Genomic DNA, 22338 nt, shown 5'->3' with positions numbered 1-22338 from the left:
TCTTCTTGAGGCTGCCAGAGTAGTGGACAGAGGGGTAGAGGTGGCTGTGGGGTGAAGCGGCCCAAGAGTAGAGATGGCCCGAGGGCAGACAGCAGGGTGGGTAGTGAGGCAGAGGCGGCAGATGGCCAGAGAGAGCAGAGAGGTGACCCCAGAGCAGAGAAGGCCAGAGAGCAGAGAAGCAGCCTGGGGCTGAGCTGTCCTAACTGCAGAAGCAGCCCGGGGCGCAGACGGCCCAGCGCTCACGCACCATGAGGCAGGAGTCATCGCCGCCGCTCATCGCTGCCGCCCGGCTCAGGTGATGCCTGGATGAGAGGGATTTCCAGCTCTGGCCGCCCAATTCGCAGCCCAGCTCACGGCCGGAAGTCTAAGGTGCGCGCGTCCCTGGCAACCTGGCAGCCGGCCTGTTGCTAAGAGCGGTGATATCCGGGAGGGCGTGGCCGGACCCCACGTGACCAGGCCACGCAGCGGAGGGAGAGGGCGGCCATGGGGCTAGGAGCAAGCTCGGAGCAGCCGGCGGGCGGTGAGGGCTTCCACCTCCACGGGGTGAGCCGGGGCGCTGGGCGGGCACCAGGGAGGGTTGCACAGCCCCGGGGCCTGCAGTGACCTCCCTGCCAGCCTGGCGAGGCCCAGCGCCCCCGACACCCGGGGCCCCTTCTGTGAGGCGTAGTGCATGGGGCTAGGGGAGCTCGTGGGCTTGGGGAAGGTTTGAGGAGGGTGGCATGGCCAGAATGACTGGAGCTAGGGTGGGCATTAGGCCCTCGGAGTGAAACACTCCGAGACTTGCGAGGCCCTACGTGTCACTTATAGGGAACAGGCGAACAGGCTTCTGGGAAGTAGAGTCCGTGTGGAATTGGGCCAGGAAGGTGTTTGAACCCAGCTCCCTCGCTTTGCCCCCTTGAAAAGCAGGTGGCTGCGGAGTTGTGTGGAGGCGGGCAGGTTTGTCAGGTTGCCTGGCTGTTGAATCAGCCTGCCTGCCCTCATTCCTGCAGACAGGACCTTAGTGTGTAGCTCAAGCTGGTCTCCAACTCTCAGCCGCCCCTTCTCAGCCTCTTCTACATTTTATTTTTGTTGTTTTGAAGTGGTCTCCACAGGTAGCCCTGACTGACCCGGACCTTGCTGTGTAGACCAGGCTGGCCTGGAACCTGCAGAGATCCATCTGCCCCTGCCTCCTGGGCCACTACAATTCTCTGGTCTATGCCAGGGGAAGGCTGGCGTTAGGGCTAGGAGTGATTCCTAGTTGGGAAGCCACGTTGGTATCACAGACCAGAAGTGACAAGATTGGTGCCTGGGGATTGGTGGGCACTGGACTGCATCCAGCAAGGGTGTTTTAAAGCTGGCTTTTGGGAAGACAGGAATTCAGGAGCACAAGAGGTGGTGAGGTGGTAGTTGGGAGTGAAGGTAAGGGGGTGGGGCTTGAAGGGGCCCAGGCTGATCTGGTCGGAGGACGAGAACCCTTTACAAAGATGTAGTTATAGCGCGTGTGTTCATGCGTGTATGTGTGTGTTTGTATGTGCATGTGAGTGACCTGAAGCCAGAGGTTTCAGGTCCCTTTGAGCCGAAGTCAGTTATTTGGGAGCTGTCGCACATGTGTGCTGGGACCTGACCCCCAGTGCCCGAAAGAGCGGTGGGCTCTTTGATGTGCTGACCCTTCTCTCCAGCCCCTTTGTTTTGTTTTGTTGCTACAGGATCTCATGTAGCCGAGGATGGCCTTGAACTCCTGATCCTCCTACCTCTGCCTCCCGAGCACCAGGATGTCGGGTGTGCCCCAGGCTGCCTTGCTATAGACACGCTTTGAACTTATATTCTGTGGCAGGCAGAGCTTCGGGCACCTGAGATAACACAGTAGACAGAATACTTAGATTTGGAAGCATATTGGAGAGGAGGAAGGCCGTAAAGAACCGTGTGGAGTGGGTGTGGGGGCTTCACCCGGAACAGCAGTACTTAGAGGTACCGGTAGAAGGGCTCCAAATTGAGGCCCTTCTGAGTCACACATCAAGGCTTATCTCAAAACATGCACAGTGTGCTGAAGAGATGGCTCAGCACTTAAGACCCCATGCCTTCTAGACAGCCCAGGTTCAGTTCCTGCAGAGAGAGAGACACACACACAGAGAGAATGTGTGTATGTGCGTGTGCTCACACACACACAAATAAAAGTAACCACATTGGGTTGTTCACGTCTGCCTGTAACTACATCTCCAAGGGGTCCAAAGTCCCCTTCTGGCCTCATGGGCACCACCCCCACACTTGGCATCTGCAAACACTGGTGCGCACGCGAGTGCGCGCACACACACACACACACACACACACACACACACACACTTTTTTTTGAGACAGGGCCTTTTCTTTGATAGCCTTGCCTGTCTTGGAACTAGCTCTGAGATGGGCCTGCCTCTGCCTCCCCAGCGCTGGGATTAAAGGTGTGCGCCACCACCGCCAGGCACACACATCGCTCTACATACAGGTAGACCTGTGCTACGTGGTCGCTGCCACACGACAAATGATGCAGCTGAAGGGGCTGAGGAGTTGTCTGCAGATGGGGCTGGCTAGGAAGGCGTCTGCTCAGCACTTGAGCGGATGGTGAAGCCAAGAGTGGAGGGAGGGCAACAGCAGGGCCGCTGGGTTCTGCTCAGATGTCAGGGACGTGGCATGCAGGGAGGGTGGCTGCTGACAGGAGAGTGGAGGAGGATGAGGCTGGGCATCCGGAAGACTAACCCCAGGCCTCCTGAAAGCTGGAGATGCCCCTGAGCTACTTCCTCAGGTCCTCAGGCTTGGTATTTTATTTGGAGAAATGGAACTATCCGGAGGATTTTTGTTGTTTTAAATGCATTTGTTTTCATTTTATGTGTAAGAATGTTTTGCCTACATGTGTGTATGTGCCAGGTCCCTACAGAGGTCAGATGAGGGTGTTAGGTGTCCTGGAATTGGAGTCATGGATGGTTGTGAGCCACCACGTAGGTGCTGGGACCTGAACTCAGGCTCTCTAGAAGAGCAACAAGTGCTCTTGAGCACTGAGCCGTCTGTCCAGCCTCTGTTTTAAGCAGAGGGATGACATGACTTACACACACACACACACACACACACACACACACACACACACACACTTACGTGTGTGTACATAGGCATGTGTGAAATGGCATCGGTATGTGGAGGTCAGTGGAACTGGTTCTCTCCTTCCACCTATGGATTCCAAGGTTGGCATCAAGTGTCTCTACCTGCTGTGCCATCTCAGCAGCCTCTCACCGCCCCCCCCCCCCCCTTGTTTTAAGAGCCAAAGAACAAGGGAGCTAAATCCTCTGAATGTCGTTGTTCCCTGTCTTCCTCAGCACGCTGGGGGCGCCCTTGCCCCACTCAGCGACTGTGCAGTAGTGGAGAAGTCATACAGAAAATGCCGTAACCAGGTTGCATTTTCTAGGATCGGATGGCTGAGTTGCGGGGCTCCTTTCTCACCTGTAAACTGGGTCAGTGAAGTGGCTACAGACTGCTGTACGCATGCGCGGTGTTGACATGCCCTATTGCTCGGCAGCCACCGCCTGGCCAGTTTGCCCCAGCCGTTCCTGGGGTCCCTGTTGGGAGAAGCGGAGCTGTAGGCTGCGCTGTGGGGTGCACTGAGAGTGTCAGGGTGGAAAGGCAGTGGGTTTCACAGGAATGGGGTGCGGTGGGCGACAGCTGACATCATTTTGGCAGGTGGAGCTCTAACGGGCAGAGTGTGGAGGACAGGTAACTGGTGTGAGTGGGTGTGGGTGGGTGGAAAGCATAGATGGGCAGGGAACCAGGGCCTCCTGGCCCCCTTAGCGATGACCATCTCAGGAGCAATGTGGCCTTCCCCGATGGAGTTGGGGTGATTTGGAAGCCGCTCTGCTTTGGGAGGACCTCCACTCTCTAAGATAATCCAGTCTTGTGGGCTTCAAAAGCCTTTAGAGCAGTGGTTCTCAGCACGTGGGTCCTGACCCTTTGGAGATTGACAGACCATTTCACAGGAGTCACCTAAGACCGTGGAAGACACGGGTATTTCTGTTGGAACAGCAGCAGATTTACAGTTTTGAAGTTGCAATGAAGGAAGTTGCGATTGGAGTCACCACATGAGGAACTGGATTGAGGGTCGAAGCGTTAGGAAGGTTGAGAACCGCTGCTCTAGAGGGGCAGGGAAGGTTTCAGAGGCCCTGAAGCAGGGCCCCCCAAGCATGGAGCAGGACTTGGAACAGCTTGCCCTTAGGGCTGGGCTAGCAGCCAACATGGGCCTCCTCCCTTGGGAGGCCTGGCAGCTCCAGGAGGTGGCACCCAGGGACTCCGTCAGTGCTGTCGTTAGGGAGTTTTCATGCCAAGGGTGACATGGCCTTGACCTAGAGACACCTCCAGTACCTCTTCCTTATTAGGCTTCTGAGGGTTCTCCTTCAGCTTGGCAAATCCAGTGTAGGTACCAAGGATGTGAGGTCATAGGAGTCCCATGTCCTGTCAGTTGGACTCTTACCTAGGGCCTGGTTGATGTCTGGCCCAGGAAATCACCATCAGATGTTCATAGCAAAAGGTTTGAGCCAAAGGCCGAGCCGTGTCTTTAGTGTTCGGGACCTGGGGACACAGGCTGCCTTGTGTGGGGGTGGGGCTTGGAGATGGGTTCCTGGCACAGTGTGTGGGGTAGCTGAGACAGCAGTGAGCTGGTATTGAGGGGCAGGGGCACTCACGGGGAGCAGGACTGTGTGTAGAGGCAGTAGGGGCAGTCCTGACCATGGGACCGCTCTGCTTCACCATCAGGCTCTCAGTGCCTGCCTGACTGGGCCTGGGCAGCCACCAGGGGTCTGGGCTTTCTAGGATCTGGCCACAGGCTGCCTTGCCCAGCCCCTTACAGCAAGGCCTGTCTGCATTTCTCCTGCATGTCTGGGTCTTCCTGGCCAACCCCTCTGGCCTCCTAGCCAGCTCCAGCTCAGTTTTGGGGTGGGAGGCAGTGTTCCCAGGTGTTCTTTCCTCCCAGGCTGTGTGAGTCCTCTCTGGAAGCATCTGTGTTTCACAATCAGGAAAAGTCCTTTCCCCAGAGGAAGCTTGTATCTGGGAGGGTAGTGAGTGGGGAGATGGTTGAGACTCGACTGTGGCCAGAGCAGTTTGCAGGCATGAGTCCTTTCCACTGGTCCAGGGCTGGGGGCTGGCTCTCTCAGCCTGCGTGAATCATGCCTCTGCCCCGTGACAGGTACAGGAGAACTCGCCGGCCCAGCAGGCGGGCCTGGAACCCTACTTTGACTTCATCATCACCATCGGGCACTCAAGGCTGGTGAGGCTCCTCCTGACCCCACAGGGGGCCCCAGTTTGCTTCTGGCTCCCCTTCTTCTTGGGTGGCCCAGGGCCACAGAGGGACTTTTGGAGGCGGCCCCTAGGCCTAAGAAGGCTGTCTTGCAAGGCACGTGAGGCCTTTGGACATGGGCCCAAGAGGCCTTTTACTTGCTTTGTTATGTTTTCTGGTAGGCTTAGGGACCAAGGGGGTTGGTGATGGTGGTGGTTTTGCCTGGAGCTGGGTGGTGGCACTCAGTTGCAGACCCAGCCCGGGAAGCTGTGCGCCGATATTGTTTCAGCTGACCCTCTTCCCAGGCCCCTGATACCCGGGGCCTGGGCCCTGAGCTGTCCAAGGGTTCTAGCGGGGGGTGGGAGCCTCAGGCTGAGCCAGCGCCTCGCTGCCCCGGCAGAACAAGGAGAATGACACGCTGAAGGCCCTGTTGAAGGCCAATGTGGAGAAGCCAGTGAAGCTGGAGGTCTTCAACATGAAGACCATGAAGGTGCGAGAGGTGGAGGTGACGCCCAGCAACATGTGGGGCGGCCAGGGCCTGCTTGGAGCCAGCGTGCGCTTCTGCAGCTTCCGCAGGGCCAGTGAGCATGTGTGGCATGTGCTGGTGAGTACCGGATGGGCCTAGTGGACCGGGCCGGGCGTGCGGGGGCAGGATGGCCAGGGCTGATGGGTGGGCAGGGGTCCGAGGGCAGCGGTGCTGGATCTGGAATTTTTTCCATGTCCTCAGAGGACAGTTGATTATTGCTTTCATTAGCTGTGTAACATTCTTGTCTCGTTTTGTTATTTTGGGACAGGTCTCACTGCATAGCCCTGACTGGCCTGGAATTCACTGTGTAGCGCAGGCTGTCCACGAACCTCTGTGGACAGAGGTTCCACTGGCCTCTGTGTCCCGAGTGCTGGGAGTAAGAGTGTGTGCAACCAACCTGACAACCTTAGGCGTTCTCCTTTGAAACTCTCTTATTGTTCGGGTATACGGGCATTTTATCTGCATGCGCGCTTTGCAGCACGAGTGTGTAGGGCCCCTGGGGGCCGAAGAGGATCTGGGATCCTCTCGGACTGGAGCTACAGATGGTTGTGATCTGCCAAGTGGGTGCTGGGGATGGAACTTGTGGTGTCCTGCCAGAGCAGCGAGTGCAGGCATCCAAGCCTGTGACCCGTGCTTAGGTTTCTTATTTGAAGGGTCATGAGCCGACAGAAGCTCTCGGTCGTGTTCAGTGTTGCTCCAGGTGGGACAGGAAGACGATGTGGTAGTCTCTCTGGCCTGTTGCTATGTAACAGGTTCATGAGGGGATCTCAGCAACTGAGCTGCCCCGGACGCTAGCCTTAGGTCACAGACACCATGCACACTCGCGCCTGCGTGCATCAGTGGCACCCAGATTCTCCCATGCTCAGTCTCCTGGCTCGGCAGAGGGAGGGTGCCCCTGCTGGAAGGTTTGCTAGTTGGGGTTTTAGCTGCCTCTCAGCAATGATGGGGATATTGTGCAGGCTGCCAGCAGAGGCCTGCCCATGCGTGAACTGGAGTGACAGGGCAGGCTCCAGAGCAGTCCTTGGGGACTGTGGGGTCACGGCAGGGCTGTCCAGTGTCTGGCCAGAGATGGCTCCTTGTTTGGGTCACATGTTCCCTGGGTGCCCAGCTATCGACTTTCGAGTCTTGAGAGCGTGTCTCTATTTTATGTGCTGTTGTAGTGAGCATGATGTCACCTAGGAAACTCAGTGCAGAGCCACACAGCCTAGTGACGAGACGCACTTGGTAATGAATGCTTTGTTTATTTACAAATACTGCATTAATTTCGTGCGGGTGCATGCGTGTCCTGCAAACGGGTGGTGGTCGGGGGACAGCCCTCCGTCCAGCACGTGGACTCCTGGGGACTGAACTCCGGTCCGCTGACGTTCTTCACGCGCTGAGCTATCTTGCTAGCCATTCCTTTAAAAAAAAAAAAAAACAGTGTGTATGTGTGTGTGTGTGTGTGTGTGTGTGTGTGTGTGTGTGTGTGTATGTGCGTGTGGACACACGCTTATTTGTGTGTGCATGTGGTGGCCAGAAGACAACCTTGGGTGTCATCGCTGGGAATCTTGTTCATCTCTGTTGAGACAGTGTCTCTCGTTGGCCTGAGCTGCTGGCAGTGAGTCTTGCTCTTGTCTTGCCATCTCTAGCTAGTTGTGTATGCAGCATCTGGGTTCTGGAGTGTGAACTCAGGTAAAGGCAAGCCACCCCACGAGCCCCTCATGGTGGTTTTTGCAGGCTATGATTTGGGGTTGGACTGTATCAGTAGCTATCCTGTGCCCCACATGGCCACAGGCCATGGATTAGGTATCCAGCTGTTTTGAAACAGGGTCTCACTCTGTGGCTTTGGCTGGCCTGGAACTCTCTGTGTAGGTCAGGCTAGCTTTGAATTCAGACAGATCGGCTTGCCTCTGCCTCCCAAGTGCTGGGATCTGGAGAGGTTCAGTGGCGTTTCCCAACACAGGCCTGTGGCTGCTGGGGCAGCTTAAGGGTTAGACTCTGCCTGTGTGTGGGCACTGCCCTCTGTGACGAGGCTGCAGCCTGTAAAGGGAAGACACTTGGGCCCTGTGAAGAAGACATCTCATGCTAGAGGACAAGTGTTTTTCTTCCCTGCCTCTTCTCTCTGCTCAGCAGTGGGCCTTTTATCACTCTTACTCAGGACGTGGAACCCGCCTCTCCTGCCGCCTTGGCCGGCCTGCGCCCTTACACAGACTACGTAGTTGGCTCTGACCAGATTCTCCAGGAGGTGAGGAACCCATGCTGTGCTCTTTCCGGGCCCCCTGAAGGGATGTGGACAGCTGTGGAGAGTGTCTCACCTGAGGCTGCCAGGTGCACCCTGGGATCAGCCCTCAGACCCTGTGTTTCTCCTAGTCGGAAGACTTCTTCACACTCATTGAGTCCCATGAGGGGAAGCCCCTGAAGCTCATGGTGTATAACTCTGAGTCCGACTCCTGCCGGGAGGTGACTGTGACGCCCAATGCAGCCTGGGGTGGAGAGGGCAGGTACTTCCCGGGGTAGAGGTGGGTGGGCTGGCCCAGTGGGCATGGGCTTCGGGCATCCCTTGGAGGAGACAGAGCTGGACCTCAGAGCCCAGCACCCTTGCTCAGTCACTGAGGGTGTCTAGGGGTGGTAGAAGTAGGGAGGGCTGTGGCGTGGACCGCCCTGACTGAACGTCTCTGGCCATCCACAGCCTGGGGTGTGGAATTGGCTATGGGTACCTGCACCGGATCCCCACGCAGCCCTCCAGCCAGCACAAGAAGCCACTGGGCGCCTCGCCGCCTGGCAGTCCGTCATCTGAGACCCCACAACATAACACCTGGCCTCTTGGTGCCCCACCATCGTGGCCCGTCCCTCATGACCCTCCTGGCCCAGAGTTGGGGTCCAGGCAAAGTGACTATGTGGAGGTGTGTGGGGAGCACCTGTCAGGCCAGGGAGGAGAGGGGGGCACTGTGTCTGCCAGCTGGAGGCTTTCTGGGGACCCAAGAAAGCCACCCCGTGGGCCTGTGAGGGGTTGTATCATTAGGGGCTCGTCTGCTTCCGGCGTGTAGCAGAAGCAGAAGGGCTGTCTTTGGGTAGAACATGCTTGGCTGTTGCTCTTAGGGAGCGGGGGTGAGGCACTGGTGCTCATTTTGTGAGTGGGAGCCTGACCCGGAAATGGGCAAAACCTTGCTCCCGCCGTGAGGCAGAGGGCAGCCAGGCCAGTGCTGGACTTTAGGACGAGTGGGGGGGGGCTTGGGGAATCAGGGAGCGTCAGAAAGCTCCCTCAGTATATCTGCTGCAGGGCGGATCTGGCTGACCTCCCGTCACTCACAGGAAGGAAGGCACTGCTTCCAGTGCAAGTGTGGGTTTCAGTTAGGTTAGAACGAACCTGTGTCTACACTGGCTCTTTCTAGCTCCTGTCCTGACCCTCACTTTGTTCTTTCCTGCACCTCTAGGCCCTGCCCCAAGTTCCTGGCAGCTTTTTGGAGGGACAGCTCCTTAGGCCTGGGAGTCCCACCCATGGCGCTGCTGACCATGGGGGATACCCACATCCCATGGAGATCCCACTCCAGCCTCCGCCTCCAGTGCAGCGGGTCATGGACCCAGGTATGGGCCAGGTCCTGGAGGAGACTGAGGTGCCTGGAGTCCTGGTGCTGAAGTGGGCCGCAGGCTGAGGGCTCGGCTTGTGTGGCAGTGCCCCACATTCATCAGGGCCTGCTAACCTTTCGGCACCATCCTGAGTAGACAAGGCCATTTTAGGGGACCTGGCAGGTAGTTGCAGAGTCTGGGCCCATTGCCACGGTGCTGCTAGGCTCTCTTGTCCCTCAGGGACCGGCTGTGGCAGCCTCGATGGGTCAGGTGGAGGGCATCTGTGGGGCCGAGGCCAAGCTAGGTGTTCCAGGAACATGGCGGGGGTGGGGTGGGGTGGGGGGCAGGCTCCCAGGTTTCCAGTGAATGGGGCTTTTTGCGAGCATGGAACTGGGTTTGCTCTCCCTCTGCAGGCTTCCTGGATGTGTCAGGAATGTCCCTCCTGGACAGCAGCAACGGAAGCATGTGCCCCAGCCTGTCACCTTCCACAGTGCTGACCTCCGCAGCCATCTCAGCCTCAGGACCAGAGGATGTCGGCTCCAGTAGCAGTTCTCATGAGCGGGGTGGTGAGTGACCTTTGGTGACGCCTCCCGGGCGTGGGGAGGGCTGCTGAGGTCCTCAGACAGCCTTAGAGGCTGGCTGCATCAAGGGATTCCTATGCTGGACCTCTGACTTCCACCGAGCCTGGGCTACCGGGGTAATCACAGGGTGGGCTGCCTTGCATTTCAGGTGAAGCTACGTGGTCGGGGTCGGAGTTTGAGATCTCGTTCCCAGACAGCCCAGGTGCCCAGGTCCAGGCGGACCACCTGCCCCAGCTCACTCTCCCCGACGGCCTCACCTCGGCAGCCTCACCGGAGGAAGGGCTATCTGCGGAACTGTTGGAGGCACAGACTGAGGAGCCAGCAGATACTGACAGCCTGGATCGCAGAGCCGAGACTGAGGGGCTGGCCAGCCCAGCCCAGGTTGGCCCTGGTGCACAGCCTGGGCTGTGAGAAGGCTCCTGGTGACTTTTGGTGTTGCTTAGGTTTAGCTGTCTAGGCTGCAGCTCCCGGTGAGGCGTGGGCTTTGCTGGAATCTTCCTAGGGTCCAGGCTTCACCTCAGAACATCGTCCTGGACTGAAGGGGCAGGAGTGCCAGAGGAACAATGAGCAGAGGAACAGTGAGCTTCTGTTGAGGCAGGAGACAGAATCTGGGCAGTCAGTGAGGCACTGAAGCCTCACAGGAAGGCAGGGCCTGGTCAGGATCAAGTGTGAAGATGGGGTGAGGGGCAAGTGGGGGAAGGGAGGAGAGAGGCTGTGCCTGCAGGTAGCCCTGCCTGTACTGAGAAGGGTCCGAGTCCCAGTATACTTGGCTGCTTTACTTCCAGGGTGGACATTCTAGTCCATTCACAGGGATCCCCAGCCCTGTCCTGGGGAGGGGTTATGCACCTCAGTTGTATCCTGTATCCCTCCTGTCAGCTCCCACGTGCAGAGGAGGCTCTGACAGAGAGTAGGCGGGTAAAGGCCTCTCCTGTTGGTCCTCAGCATGAGGGGAGCTGTCCCTTTCAAGGCAAAGGCTGAGAGATCATCTGCATGGCTGGCTCCCTACAGATGGCGCCAGGCTGTCCCCCAGCTCCAGTCTCCATGCTAATTACTGTAAGCTGCCTTTGGTCTTGTGTTCCAGCCTCTGCCTGCCCCACCGTCCACAGACCCGTGTAACTCTAGGAAGCACAGGCCAAGCAGCATGGCCGAACACAAGCCCCATGGATACACTTACAGCCAGGTGTGAGGCATTCCAGGGCTACTGGTGAGTGCCACAGTGTGGGCAGTACCGTGGGTACTGTCACCTCAGGGCCACTCTGTGGCTGGGCCCTCTGACCCTGGCTGCCCTCACTGGGAAGTTCTGCTCCCTGAGACCCCATAAGTGGGGCCAAGATGGACACTGATGCAGTTTCAAAGAACCCCCAGATGTTTCTTTCCCTGTAATCTGCCGTGAAGTGACAAGTGCGAAAAAAAATAAATGTGTAAGACACAGTGAAATATTTTAACTAAAGCTTTATTCTATACAACTCGAAATGCAGACTGACCCTTTTGGCATTGCAGGCTGTCCAATTTTCTGGAAACTTCTTACTGGCTTTTGACTAGAGGGGGAAGTACAACCATGCTCGGGGTAAAATCCACCACAGGGGCACAACTGCCTGAGGCTCAGCACTGGGCCAGTGAGCCAGCAAGCCCACGCTTAGTGCAGAGGGGCCCTGCACACTATGGGGCTGCGCTTCCCCCACCCACCCCTTGCTTTTAGTTTACACTATCACTAAAAAATATGCACCAAAAGTGCACTGTTGTGTCCAACACTAGATAAAAAGGACTTCTGTAAAAAAGAAGCCGGTTGCTCTGAGGGAGGAACGCCCGGAGAACGTCTTTGCTCACTCGAGGGTGTGGAAGCCATGGCATGTCAGGGTTCCACAGTTAGAACACAGTTAGTTCCCCGTTTGCAGTTGTGCTGCGGATCAATGCCTCAATCTGTAAGGGATGGACCTGAGCCCATCGGCTGCCCCGGCAGAACCTGTGAGGATGGAGGAAAGAAAAAAAGCCCTCCTTCCTCAGCGCCCCGTCTGGCTCCTGTGGGGACAGACCACACGCAAGGCAGGGCAACGGGACGGAGTAGGCTGCCCTCTCAAGGCACTGGTGCTTCCGGCTGTGCTCACGGCTGTCTTCTGCACTTTCCTGGGGTGCACCATTCATCTGCCTGAATGTAAGTGACCTTGGGAAGAATCCAAAGTATCTTCTGCCAAAAGCTGAAGTGTTTATCCCCAATAAGTTAATATTCTGTACAAGATCCAAGTGAGTCTGTGAAAGCTTTCGACTGTTAGAAAGAGCGCAAAGATGTAACGCAGGTATAATAAACGCCTGCATACAAAACTGGAGAAAGAGACATAGACCACAATATAAATATCAAACCAACTCACTGTGAGATTTTTTTACTCTAGTAACATAAACCTTAGGTAGCATTTGAATGAAACTGAAACTCCAGCATGGTCTTAAGTTCTGACAGCATCACGCTGCACACCCAGGCAGGAGCTATGGTTCCCGCTGGCTCTGCTGTGAGGAAGACTGGGCGCTACAGGAAGGAGACAGGCCACAGCTATGTGGCTGCTGTGCAGACAGGGCACTATGGGGCCGCTCCGCTCAGCACAGGCTGCTGCCTGCAAGCCAAGCGCTGCGTGCCAGCCCTGGAACTGCGGGTCTTCCCGTACCGGCGTAGCTGAGATGCGGAATTTCAAAAGTAGCCCGACATGGTCACTGCTTATGAAATGGGCTGGCTCTTGAATTGTGCAACAGTGATTCCCATTAAAAATAACTCTTAATGTTGTGAAAACAACTTGATTTTTTTTCTTTTTTTGTAATGACAAATTTGGAAAAAGCCTTCATAGGTGCTGTGTGAGTGGAATGTACTGAGAAAAGCTGCAGAGCTTGTGGGTTTGAGACGGTGACAGATGCGGTCTGCTGATGTTCTCTAACAAGTGCTAAGAGACAAAGGTGGGTCCTTCCAAAGGAGTCAACCAAGTGCGTACTGGCCTGCTGCAGACTCTGTACATCTCCCAGGACAGTGCCAGGGTACCTCTGTCCTTGCGCTCTGAGTCCTTAATCTATGCATGGAGCCTGGCGTATATATTACATCTCGATTAGTCACTTCACCAAATCGGCCGATGGAGGTCTTGCTCCCATAGGGCTTGGTGGGCTTCCTAGGACTACTCTTGGGGCCACAGAGGAAGGTGATTGGTGGATAACCTAGGAGCATGGGCCCACTCTTCACGTGGACTTCTGCCGGTAATGGAGGGTGAGGTCTCCACCACTCTTCCATATGAAGTGCTTTACTGTCCGAAGGTCCATATTTGGGTCCAAAACCTGAATAGCCAAAGTGCACAGAATATGTCAAGGTCACTAACAGCTAAAGGCATCCTTAACCAGGGACTCTGCCACGTGGCTCAGCTTGCTCCCCACTTTGCCCAGGAGCCTATTTTTGCTTCCACACATGGATTCTGAAGTGTACGCCTCTGCTGCTCCACCAGCAGCACCAGCCCTGCCTGCACACACGTGTGTCTTGGTTGTAATTCATCGCTTTCCACCCACCTCCACTCCAAGTTCTTTAAGCGGCCCTTCCTTGTTTACCAGGCACAGCCCTATGTGGGCATCTGGAAATATGCATCCTCTTCCTGCGCATGTCCCTCAGGTGGAGAGGAGCTTTGAGAGGGCGGAAGAAGCTTTCCAAAAGACCCTGGCGCCTTTCTGGCGCCTCTGCAGGACACAGAGCTCTTCACTCACCTGGTCCTGGCACAGAAGTTCAATTTTCTCCTCTGCCAACACGGCAATATCCTCCTCCTTCTCCTGCTCTGGTTTCTCATTATTAGAAGAGCTGGTGGTTTGAGACTCGTTATCCAGGTTGATAATTTTCTCATAGACGTGTTCCATCACCTTTCGGACTTGCAGCATGTCACTGGCAGAGAGTCTGTCTCTAGAAAAGGCAATGACATGTTCTGACACCATGAAAGATCTCTTGTTGCACAGGCACGTGAAACCAACACGTTCTCAGCCCCTGCCTTGAGCCATCTGAAGTCCCTGTGGTGCCCTTCCAGGGTCTCACACACAATGGCTACCCACACTTCGTGCCTCCAGGTACTAGCTTGAAGCCTGGGCAGACCCACTAATAAACTACCAAGGGGTGTGCCTTCAACTAGGAGACGACAAATGGCCCAGGCTAGCCATGAAGCCACAGCTTGCCCCAGACCACAAACCCAGCAGCTGGCTCGTCCTAAATTATACAACTAAAGTCCCTCACTTCCTCATCCTTATCCCTGACACCAGTCAGTCATCATCATTAAGCTAAGGCTTAAACTGTTCAAAGATCTGAAGCACAGTCAACAGATCTCTTTGAAGGGATGTGTTTGGCTTGCTATAAAGTGGCTCTGTGTATTTATGGAGGAGGTGAGGGGCAGGTGGAGGTACAGCTGGACACAACATTTTAGCTTCACAGTGGTCTCCTCAAGTGTCTGATGGGCCAGTGGGAACTCGTCCCTCTGTGTGAGCTTGGGAATCCCTGTGACAGTTTTTAACAGCCTCGTTGATTTCATTCACTAGCCATACATACTGATCATGGTTCAGACTTCCTTGCTAGACACCTCCAAGTTCTCTACCGTAAGCGTCTCTTTGAGCCACATCTATCTGCGAAGACTTCCTGGTGGTAGGCCACTGCACACTCTGACCAGGCATCAAATTCAGAGTCATGAAGCCTCTCACCCACGGGATCTTCCCACCCCATCCCATGTGTGGAGCAGCACCCCATACTGTCTCTGCTATCTTGGGCATGCTTCCGCTTGGGAAGTCTGTCTTTGGGCACACCCATCCACATGTTTTCAGGTGAGATTCCTTGTCCTTCTAGAAACCTGGAAAGCTCTAGTCAAAAGCTGGTTTTCCCATTCTTATTATACCCTAAGAATTTGTAAAAGCAGCCAGTATACACAGGTTTTGTCCTGAAGGGGACTGTTTGGTTTAGAGACAGGGTCTCCTGAGGCCCTGAGCTCCTGCACCGCCTCTACCCACCTCCTAAGGACTGTGATACAGATGTGTGCCACCACACACGGCTTACTTGAACTTGCCATATAGTCTTGGCTGGCCTGAGCTCACTCTACTGCCCAGGGTGGCCTCCTGCCTTGACCTGGGTGCTGAGATTATAAAGGCATGTGTTGGCAATTACTGGCTAAACTAAATTTTGACAGGAGACAAAATCCATAATAACCAGCTTCCAGCCTGGCACCTGCCTTCTGAATTGTAAAGCAACCATAAGGACAGGGGCGTCTGCAGTTAACAGTAAAGGAAGCACAACAGGTACTTACTTTTTTAAAGTTTTTGCTCCTGAAGATGCATGAGGTTGGAGGTAGAAAGGAATTTTGTTGAATTTGGGCATATTTTTCTGAAATATTAAAAGTTTAAGAGGTATAATAGTTTCTATTAGCCAATGATAAAACTGAAATGCTTTCAACAGGAAAACATGATTTACAAATAACTATTTTCACAATAAAATGACTTTTAATGAAATTACTAGTAAGTTATCAACTGAAACATACCTAAAGAGAAAATCTGTCAGCAAGTATGGTGTTTAGTTTATAATAAAAGATGAAGACAAATTATATGCAATATTAGTTTCAAAAATAGTCTATTGTGGCATGGCTCTTCTGAAATTATTGTATAAGGCATTACAGAAAAACAAACAAACAAACAAACTTTAGTTAAAGCTCTATAAATCAAAACCCTGGGGCTGATGACTAACACAGAAGTTTCTGTGTTCTGAGATAACCCCAGGCCTTCTTCGCTTCTGAGCAGAGACATTTGCTGCTCTACTGGACCCATGGCCCAGTGGAGAGGCCAGAGACCCTCCTACCATCTCTCCTGATAGAGGGAGATGCCATGAAAAAAAAAAAAAATCCCCATTCTCAAATGATGGCAGACGGCTAGCCATTCGCAGGGGATAAGCCATGCCATAGGGTTGGTAATGCATCCAGGCGAGTTCTACACTCGAAGGAAGGAAGCAGTGGCTTACAGGAGCTTGGACAGCGAAGGGCACAGAATACCCACCAGGTGTCACACTGGCTCTACGTTCTTGGGGGTGTATCTGGGTTAGAAAACACATTTTCTAAAATTTCAAGAGATTAAATCCCTTTTCATATGGCTTTAGGAATATACAAAATAGTCAAGAATAAGAAGTCTAGAAGCAGACTAAGCAAGTGTCTACAGAAATTAGTATACAAAGAGACAGTGTAGCAGGTGAGATTAGTAGAGATGGGTCAGACCCCACAGACCGCACTGCACATGGCTTATGTTTTTGGGAAAAGTTAGAATCTCACCTCACAGCAGACAGAAGAATAAACAGATTAAAGGACCAGACAAGAAAATGATAAAGCAGGAAGACCTTAAATAAAGGACCACCCACCCCCTATTTTAAATTGGGGTATACCTAACAAAACACAGAAAACTCAGAGCCATAAAAAAAGAAATCAATTTGATTATACACAAATTAAGTTTTCACCTGGGAAAGAACCTTGACCAAAGTGAAAGTTTAATGAGGCATGGAGCAGTCAGGTTAATACGAAATGGAGTCACCTGCACCAATGACCTAGTTAGTGGAACAGCAGCTCACAGGAAAGACACGGATAGCCAGTACGAAAAGGCTCTTAACCTCGCCATGAATAAAGAAAAATTCCACACTGCAATCGGCAGACACTATCTGGCTATCATACAGCAAAGGTGAAGCGTCCACGTGATGGCTATGGGAATCAGGTACTCATATACTGTTGGCTCAGTATATGAGCCAGCAATTCCACTTCTAGGAATTTATCCTAAAAAGTACACAAAGATACATGTGCAAGGACATTCACTGCAGCACGGTTTGCAACAGAAAACACTGGAAGCACCCGAGCCAATTACTAAGGGGCTGAGCAAACAAAGGGCGCTAAGTTTACACAAGTGAATGGGTGCAGTCGTTGAAAGGGAGTAGTCTGTAAGTACAGGCACGAACACATGTCCGCGACATATTTTTAAGTAAAAAAAAAAAACAGTTTCAGAACACTGAAAGAGATTTCGTGCAAGACCAAATGAACTATAAACTTACGTATGCACACAAATAATACATGCTCGTGTGTGTGGAGAGTGGCAGAGGCCGCGTCAACCTCCTAGCAGGTGCTCCCTCTGCGAGGAGGGCGGGGTGCAAGGGTGAGGAGGATGGATGGAAGAGGTGGGCACTTCACTTCAGACACTGATTATCTTATAGAATAAACGTATGTTATTATTATGACTGAAACCTGACAAAGATAAAGATACGTAAACAATTATCAGATGCATCTGCAACTCTGGAACATCAGGAGGGCGGAGGGCATTCCACTTGGCAGGCGACTTTTGTCTAAAGGAGGTCTTAGCGTCACTGTGTGGGAGGAGTACGAAGGCAAGGGGGACGGAGGACACTTACATCCACAGTGATGTCAATTACCCATTGCGGCACTGTCTCATTGAGAAGCATCGCCTCAGTCTCGCCCCCGGAATCTCGGCAGAGCAGCCTAGACACAATCCAGCAAGTAGTCAGAGACACGCAAGGGGACATCACAGGAGCCCTCGCAGCGCTCAGAGGAAGGCAGGGTGACAGGGCAGCAGGGTGTCCTGCGTGCCACAGGAAGCACTCAGCAGAGGGCCAGCTGGCGCTACGGTGCACAGCACAGACTTCGTCTGCTGTGAGGCTACAGTTTGGTTACTCGGCTCAGGAGCCATCACGAAAGAAGTCTGCACTCCAGGGCACTGGAAGCCTCACCCTCACTCTGACAACTACGGACACTGAGGATGCTTGTCTTGCTGCACCACAGCAGTGTGGGGAGTTGGGGGAGCCACACCAGCCTTCCCTTTCTGGGCTTCCCACCACCCCAGGTTGAGCCAGTGCAGGTCACAACCGTTTGCAGGACCAGCCTCACCCCTCCTGCCTGACCCAGTCTCCCGAGGGCAGGGGCTGCCTGTTATCTGATCTCTGCAGATGACAATTAGCCACACTGGCAAAGTGAAAGAAAACACCCCCAGTGACTCGGCCTGGAGGCAGGCATCTAAGGGGGAATATGGGCTGAACTTTTCTCTTAACACTATGGCCTTGGCCCTCTCTCTTAACACTAACTGCACCAGGTGTTAACTATCTCAAGGAGATAACTCTTAGAAGTTAGTGACAACTGTTCATGTCTGTCTGGGCAGCACTGCCTAGGGTTGGTCTGTCAAGCAAGACTTTTCTCAGGCAGGGCCTCTGGTCTTTCTCATCCATACCTGAAGAGCGTGCGACCTCCAGCTTCACCAAAGATCACAGGGGTGTGTGGGGGCACTTGGAAATACCCATTTCCCTTCTGGACTCGGCTCTCCTGTTCTCCGCTCACTAGGAGAGACAGGCAGGCTGTTAGCACCGAGACCACAACTGTGAACACTCATCACTATGTAAACATGCCAACATTTAGAAAGAGAACCCCTGGGGCTGAAGTGACGGCTCACTAACACTGGTGGCTGTTTTAGAGGACCCAAATGTGGGTACCAGCCCCTACAGAGTCCCTATACTCACAACAATCAGTACTGCCGGTTCTAGAGGATCGAACACCCCTTCTGGCCTCCAGGGGCACTAGGCACACAAGTGTTGTCCATGCACACGCAGGGAAACACTGAGACACATCAAAAAGAAAAATCTCAAAAAAACCACTTAAACTGAAGCTCTGCTCCGCAGTCAGAGCTAGGAGGAAGGTAGAGGCGCTGGAGGGCTGGCTGCTCTCTGAGGGCCGAGTTCAGCCCTAGCGTGCTCATGCTGCTTCTTACTCCAGCCCCATGGGAGCTGATGCACACACAAACATTTTTTCTTAAATATTGAAAAAAGTAATAAAGGTATAAAACAAGCAAAGGTTAAATTCCTGAAAATAAGGACACGGTATTTTATACATAAAGACCAGAGAATCTACCCATTGTGAAACACAGCCCCTGTCAGAGAGCTTTAATACAAGAGATGAATGTAGCTGACCCCGTGCCTGACCTGTATGTACAGCCCCTGCCAGTCCCCAGCTCTCTGAAACCAAGCACAATGGCACCATCTGCCACCCTAGCACTTGGGAGATAGAGGTAACCATAAGCCAGCCTGGACTGTAAGATTTGTCTCAAAAAACAGGGAGGGAGGGAAGAAGAGAGAGAGAGAGAGACAGCATTTATAAACGGGTGTCTTAAATGCCCCGTGCAGAAGTAGCTAGTTATGCTCCTGATCTAAACGTCAACCACGGGCATCTCTTTCCTGTGAGAGCCACACCTCACAGTGGTCTCACCTGCCCGCTGTCTCAGTTCACTGTTACCCTCACTCAGATCAGAAGGAAAACAGTCTGACTGGGCGCAGCACAGAAGCATTAGGTAGCTCTGGCCCTGTCACTCCCACTTTTCCAAACATAACACACTGACCATGGTTTACTTCGTTCTCTTCCTCGTCCATGGGCGTCACATGCGTCCTTGGCCAGTACTCCAGGAGAGCCTGTAGCAGAAGCCCTCCTAAGTTCACTGTGGGGACCAGCAGAAACAGGAGGTGGTTAGCGCTAACCTAAGACAGGAAGCTGTCAGCGTTCTGAGGTGCACCCGTTTTCTTGAGAAGCAAAACTGCAGGACAGAGGCAGGCTAAGAACAGGGACACTGTGGCCACTGAAGGCAGAGGAAAGCTCTCAGGAGGGCACTGCGTGTGAGTGCCTTTTGCACCCAGTATACACACAGGACTGCTGGTTTTTGATTTGGCACTGTTCAAACTGATAAGAAATTCTTTTTTCTTTTCTTTGTTGACGCCTTGCTTTCTTCCTTCAAGTACAGGGATGACAGGCAGGTGCTACCATGCTGGAGTACACATGCTGTGGTGGTTTGAGTAAAATGGCCCCAGACTCTTACTTAGCCCGTGGGGAGTGGCGCTATTAGGAGGTGTGGCCTTCTTGGAGGACGTGGACATGTCTAGTCACTGTCCGGGTGGGCTCTGAGGTCTCCTTGCTGCCTACAGATCAAGACACAGAACGCTTGGCTCCTCCAGCACCGTGTCTACCTGCACACTGCTCTGCTTCCCGCCATAATAACGGACTAAACCTCTGCAACTGTCAGCCAGACTCAGTTAAATGTTCTCTGTTTAACAGTTGCTGTGGTCACAGTGTGTCTTCACAGTAATGGAACCCTAACTAAAGACACATTCTTAAGCTCCCAACCCAAGACCTGAGACAGGCAGGTCTCAGCACCTGAACTCAGAACCGGAAAGGATGATGCAGAGAAAATGCTACATTACTTTTCAGCTGTCATTCTTTTCTTTCCTTTTTGTTTAGACAAGGTAGCGAAGGCTGCCCTGGAACTCCTGGCAATTCTTCTGCCTCAGCCTCCTCTAAGTGATGGTATTATAGGCATGAGCCACTATGCCTGGCTTAGCTATTCTTTTAAAACAAAACGTGATGTCATTTACAGAGATGCTCCCTTAAAGCCAGCAACCTTTCCTCTGTACACCTGTTGATCTCCACACACCAAATTCTCAAAATGCTGAGTGAAGACATAGTAAGAGTCATGATATGCTGGGCGGCGGCTCATGTCTTTAATCTCAGCACTCAGAGGCAGAGGCATGTGGATCTTTCAGTTCAAGGCCAGCCTGGTCTACAGAGTAAGTTCCAGGATAGCATAGTTACACAGTAAAACCCTGCTTTGAAAACAAACAAGACAGTGTCATGATGTGAGGGGCGCTTACAAAACAACCAGCCACCTTCCTCAACAGAAGACACTTAACTCACATTTTGGGTCAGACCCATCAGGACTGCTGAAGCCAGCATCTTTTGCAGAAACCCAGGCAGCGAAGCAGTCACTTTCATCCAGAGTAATCGTCAGCATCTGTGGAGGCAACAGTGTCAATGGCTCTCCCTCCCCTCTCCAGCGCCCGGACCTGCTCACTAGACTAAGACAACAAGCCTAGCCTCACGGGATTCAGCGAGGCTACAGCTCACTCCGCTCAGGCACCCAAGGCTTAAATGACAGCTTATTAGGACAGAAAAAAGCAACTGCACAAACCCCAAAACAGCGACTGCGTTAGAATAATTAGGGTATGCTGGGGATCTTCAATTACCCAAAATCACATAAATACTGATGGCTAACTCACCCCTGTTTTGAGGTCCACTGAGAACCAATTTGGAACATACACCATTTTAAATCTTTTTTTAATTTCATCTTCAAAGTCCACTTTGCCCAAATCTTCAACTTTGCACGCCTGCACAAGAAAGTACAACGGTTAGAATGAAGTAACAGACGATGATATTATTCACTCTTTCAAATTTCACACTTGCTCAAATAACTCTAAAGTACCCTTCAAAAAGAACCAATTTCTTTTATCCTAAGGCCTTTAAATAACTACCTGTTAGTAAAATTTTAATAAGCTGGAGAGATGGCTCAGTGCTTAAGAGCACTTGTTGCTCTTGCAGAGAAAATGCGTTCAGTTGCCAGCACCAACCTGGCTCACAGCCATCCAGTCACTCCGGGTACAGGGAATCTGGTGCCCTCTTCTAATCTCCCTGGCACCAGGCACACATATGGTGCACAGACTTACATGCACCGTGCACATTAAAAAAAAATGCTCATGCACATTAAAAAAAATCCTAACCTTTCTTTAAACTAAATATAAGCTTTTCTAGGGGCTGTAATTTAATTTTGCTAAAACGAAGCTGGCCCCACCTTCACCTAGAAGCACCATCAAGTAAAATTCAAAGGAAAGTCACCAAGCAACATGTTGGAATGCTTGTTTAAGTTTCTTTCAGACAACAGCTGGTCCAGGGAGTAACAGAGAGCTTTTCTGACTGTCTTAAGACCTCTATGGCTGGAGGGATGGAGGAGAGCCCTCTGAACAGCTCTCATTCTAAAATGTATGTGCTTCCCAAGTGTGCCCTGAGCATCCTCGATGCTAGGGTGCCTTCCAGCCATAGCTCTCTTCAGTGCTGAACCACCACAGAGATCTGACTGCTCAGCTCAGCTTCAGCACCACAGTCATCTCCTCCCAGGCAGACATGGACTCTCCACCATGTCCCAGGGAGAGCCAAGCAAAAGGAAACTCCCATTTCCCAAAAGCCCAAGCCATTACTGCACTGCACACACATTCCTTGATGCTAGCTGGCATGCCCCCAGACCATTCTCCCTTGCTGTCTGGAAACCCCTGCTCTGCTCCATTCAAACGCGGTTATCTGAGCTACAGCAACATCCACAAGAAGAACACAGATGATACACGGTCCCTCAGACCTCCATCCTATCTGTCACCACAATGTCACTGTCTCCAGTCACAACTGGACCATTACTACTATCTGGAAGTGCGTGAGTACATTTGAGTACATAAGCAAGCCTAGACTGAAACCCCTTTTTCCTTCTCCCAGACACACACACACACACACACACACACACACACACACACACACACACAC

The 22338-nt window shown here is 52.9% G+C and overlaps 3 protein-coding genes across 3 annotated transcripts in view; 1 reads left to right on the top strand and 2 right to left on the bottom strand.

Moving 5' to 3' along the window:
- The window catches only part of Ttc21a (tetratricopeptide repeat domain 21A), a 32707-nt gene extending 32370 nt beyond the window's left edge, over positions 1-337 (bottom strand). The window contains exon 1 of the mRNA XM_055601807.1: positions 248-337. Within this exon, the coding sequence (XP_055457782.1) occupies positions 248-277 (30 nt within the window). The 5' untranslated portion in view covers positions 278-337. The remainder of the gene's footprint in view (positions 1-247) is intronic.
- Positions 338-464: 127 nt separating this feature from the next.
- Gorasp1 (golgi reassembly stacking protein 1) lies at positions 465-11367 on the top strand. Its single transcript, XM_055601528.1, has 9 exons — positions 465-543; positions 5180-5260; positions 5670-5873; positions 7933-8019; positions 8145-8275; positions 8464-8677; positions 9209-9359; positions 9755-9907; positions 10071-11367. The coding sequence occupies exons 1-9, from the start codon at positions 484-486 to the stop codon at positions 10331-10333; spliced, it is 1344 nt and encodes a 447-aa protein (XP_055457503.1). The 5' UTR covers positions 465-483; the 3' UTR covers positions 10334-11367.
- Positions 11360-22338, bottom strand: part of Wdr48 (WD repeat domain 48) — a 33808-nt gene continuing 22829 nt past the window's right edge. The window contains exons 12-19 of the mRNA XM_055601526.1: positions 21033-21140; positions 20671-20767; positions 19328-19423; positions 18170-18275; positions 17340-17427; positions 15214-15290; positions 13646-13835; positions 11360-13228 (exon numbers count right to left, since the gene is read on the bottom strand). Of these exons, the coding sequence (XP_055457501.1) occupies positions 13133-13228; positions 13646-13835; positions 15214-15290; positions 17340-17427; positions 18170-18275; positions 19328-19423; positions 20671-20767; positions 21033-21140 (858 nt within the window). The 3' untranslated portion in view covers positions 11360-13132. The remainder of the gene's footprint in view (positions 13229-13645; positions 13836-15213; positions 15291-17339; positions 17428-18169; positions 18276-19327; positions 19424-20670; positions 20768-21032; positions 21141-22338) is intronic.

The sequence above is a fragment of the Psammomys obesus genome, unplaced genomic scaffold (genome assembly GCF_907164565.1).
Source record: "Psammomys obesus unplaced genomic scaffold, mPsaObe1.curated_primary_1811, whole genome shotgun sequence".
NCBI classification, from domain to species: Eukaryota; Metazoa; Chordata; class Mammalia; order Rodentia; family Muridae; genus Psammomys; species Psammomys obesus.
The sequence above is the reverse complement of the archived record's forward strand: the minus strand, read 5'-3'. Positions and strand labels throughout refer to the sequence as shown.

Bases quoted from the DNA above. Each gene is read 5' to 3' on its own strand.
- Gorasp1 (XM_055601528.1), top strand. From the start codon at position 484: ATGGGGCTAGGAGCAAGCTCGGAGCAGCCGGCGGGCGGTGAGGGCTTC. The intron at 544-5,179 runs GTGAGCCGGGGC...GCCCCGTGACAG, and splicing joins AGGGCTTCCACCTCCACGGG to GTACAGGAGAACTCGCCGGC. The intron at 8,678-9,208 runs GTGTGTGGGGAG...CTGCACCTCTAG, and splicing joins GGCAAAGTGACTATGTGGAG to GCCCTGCCCCAAGTTCCTGG.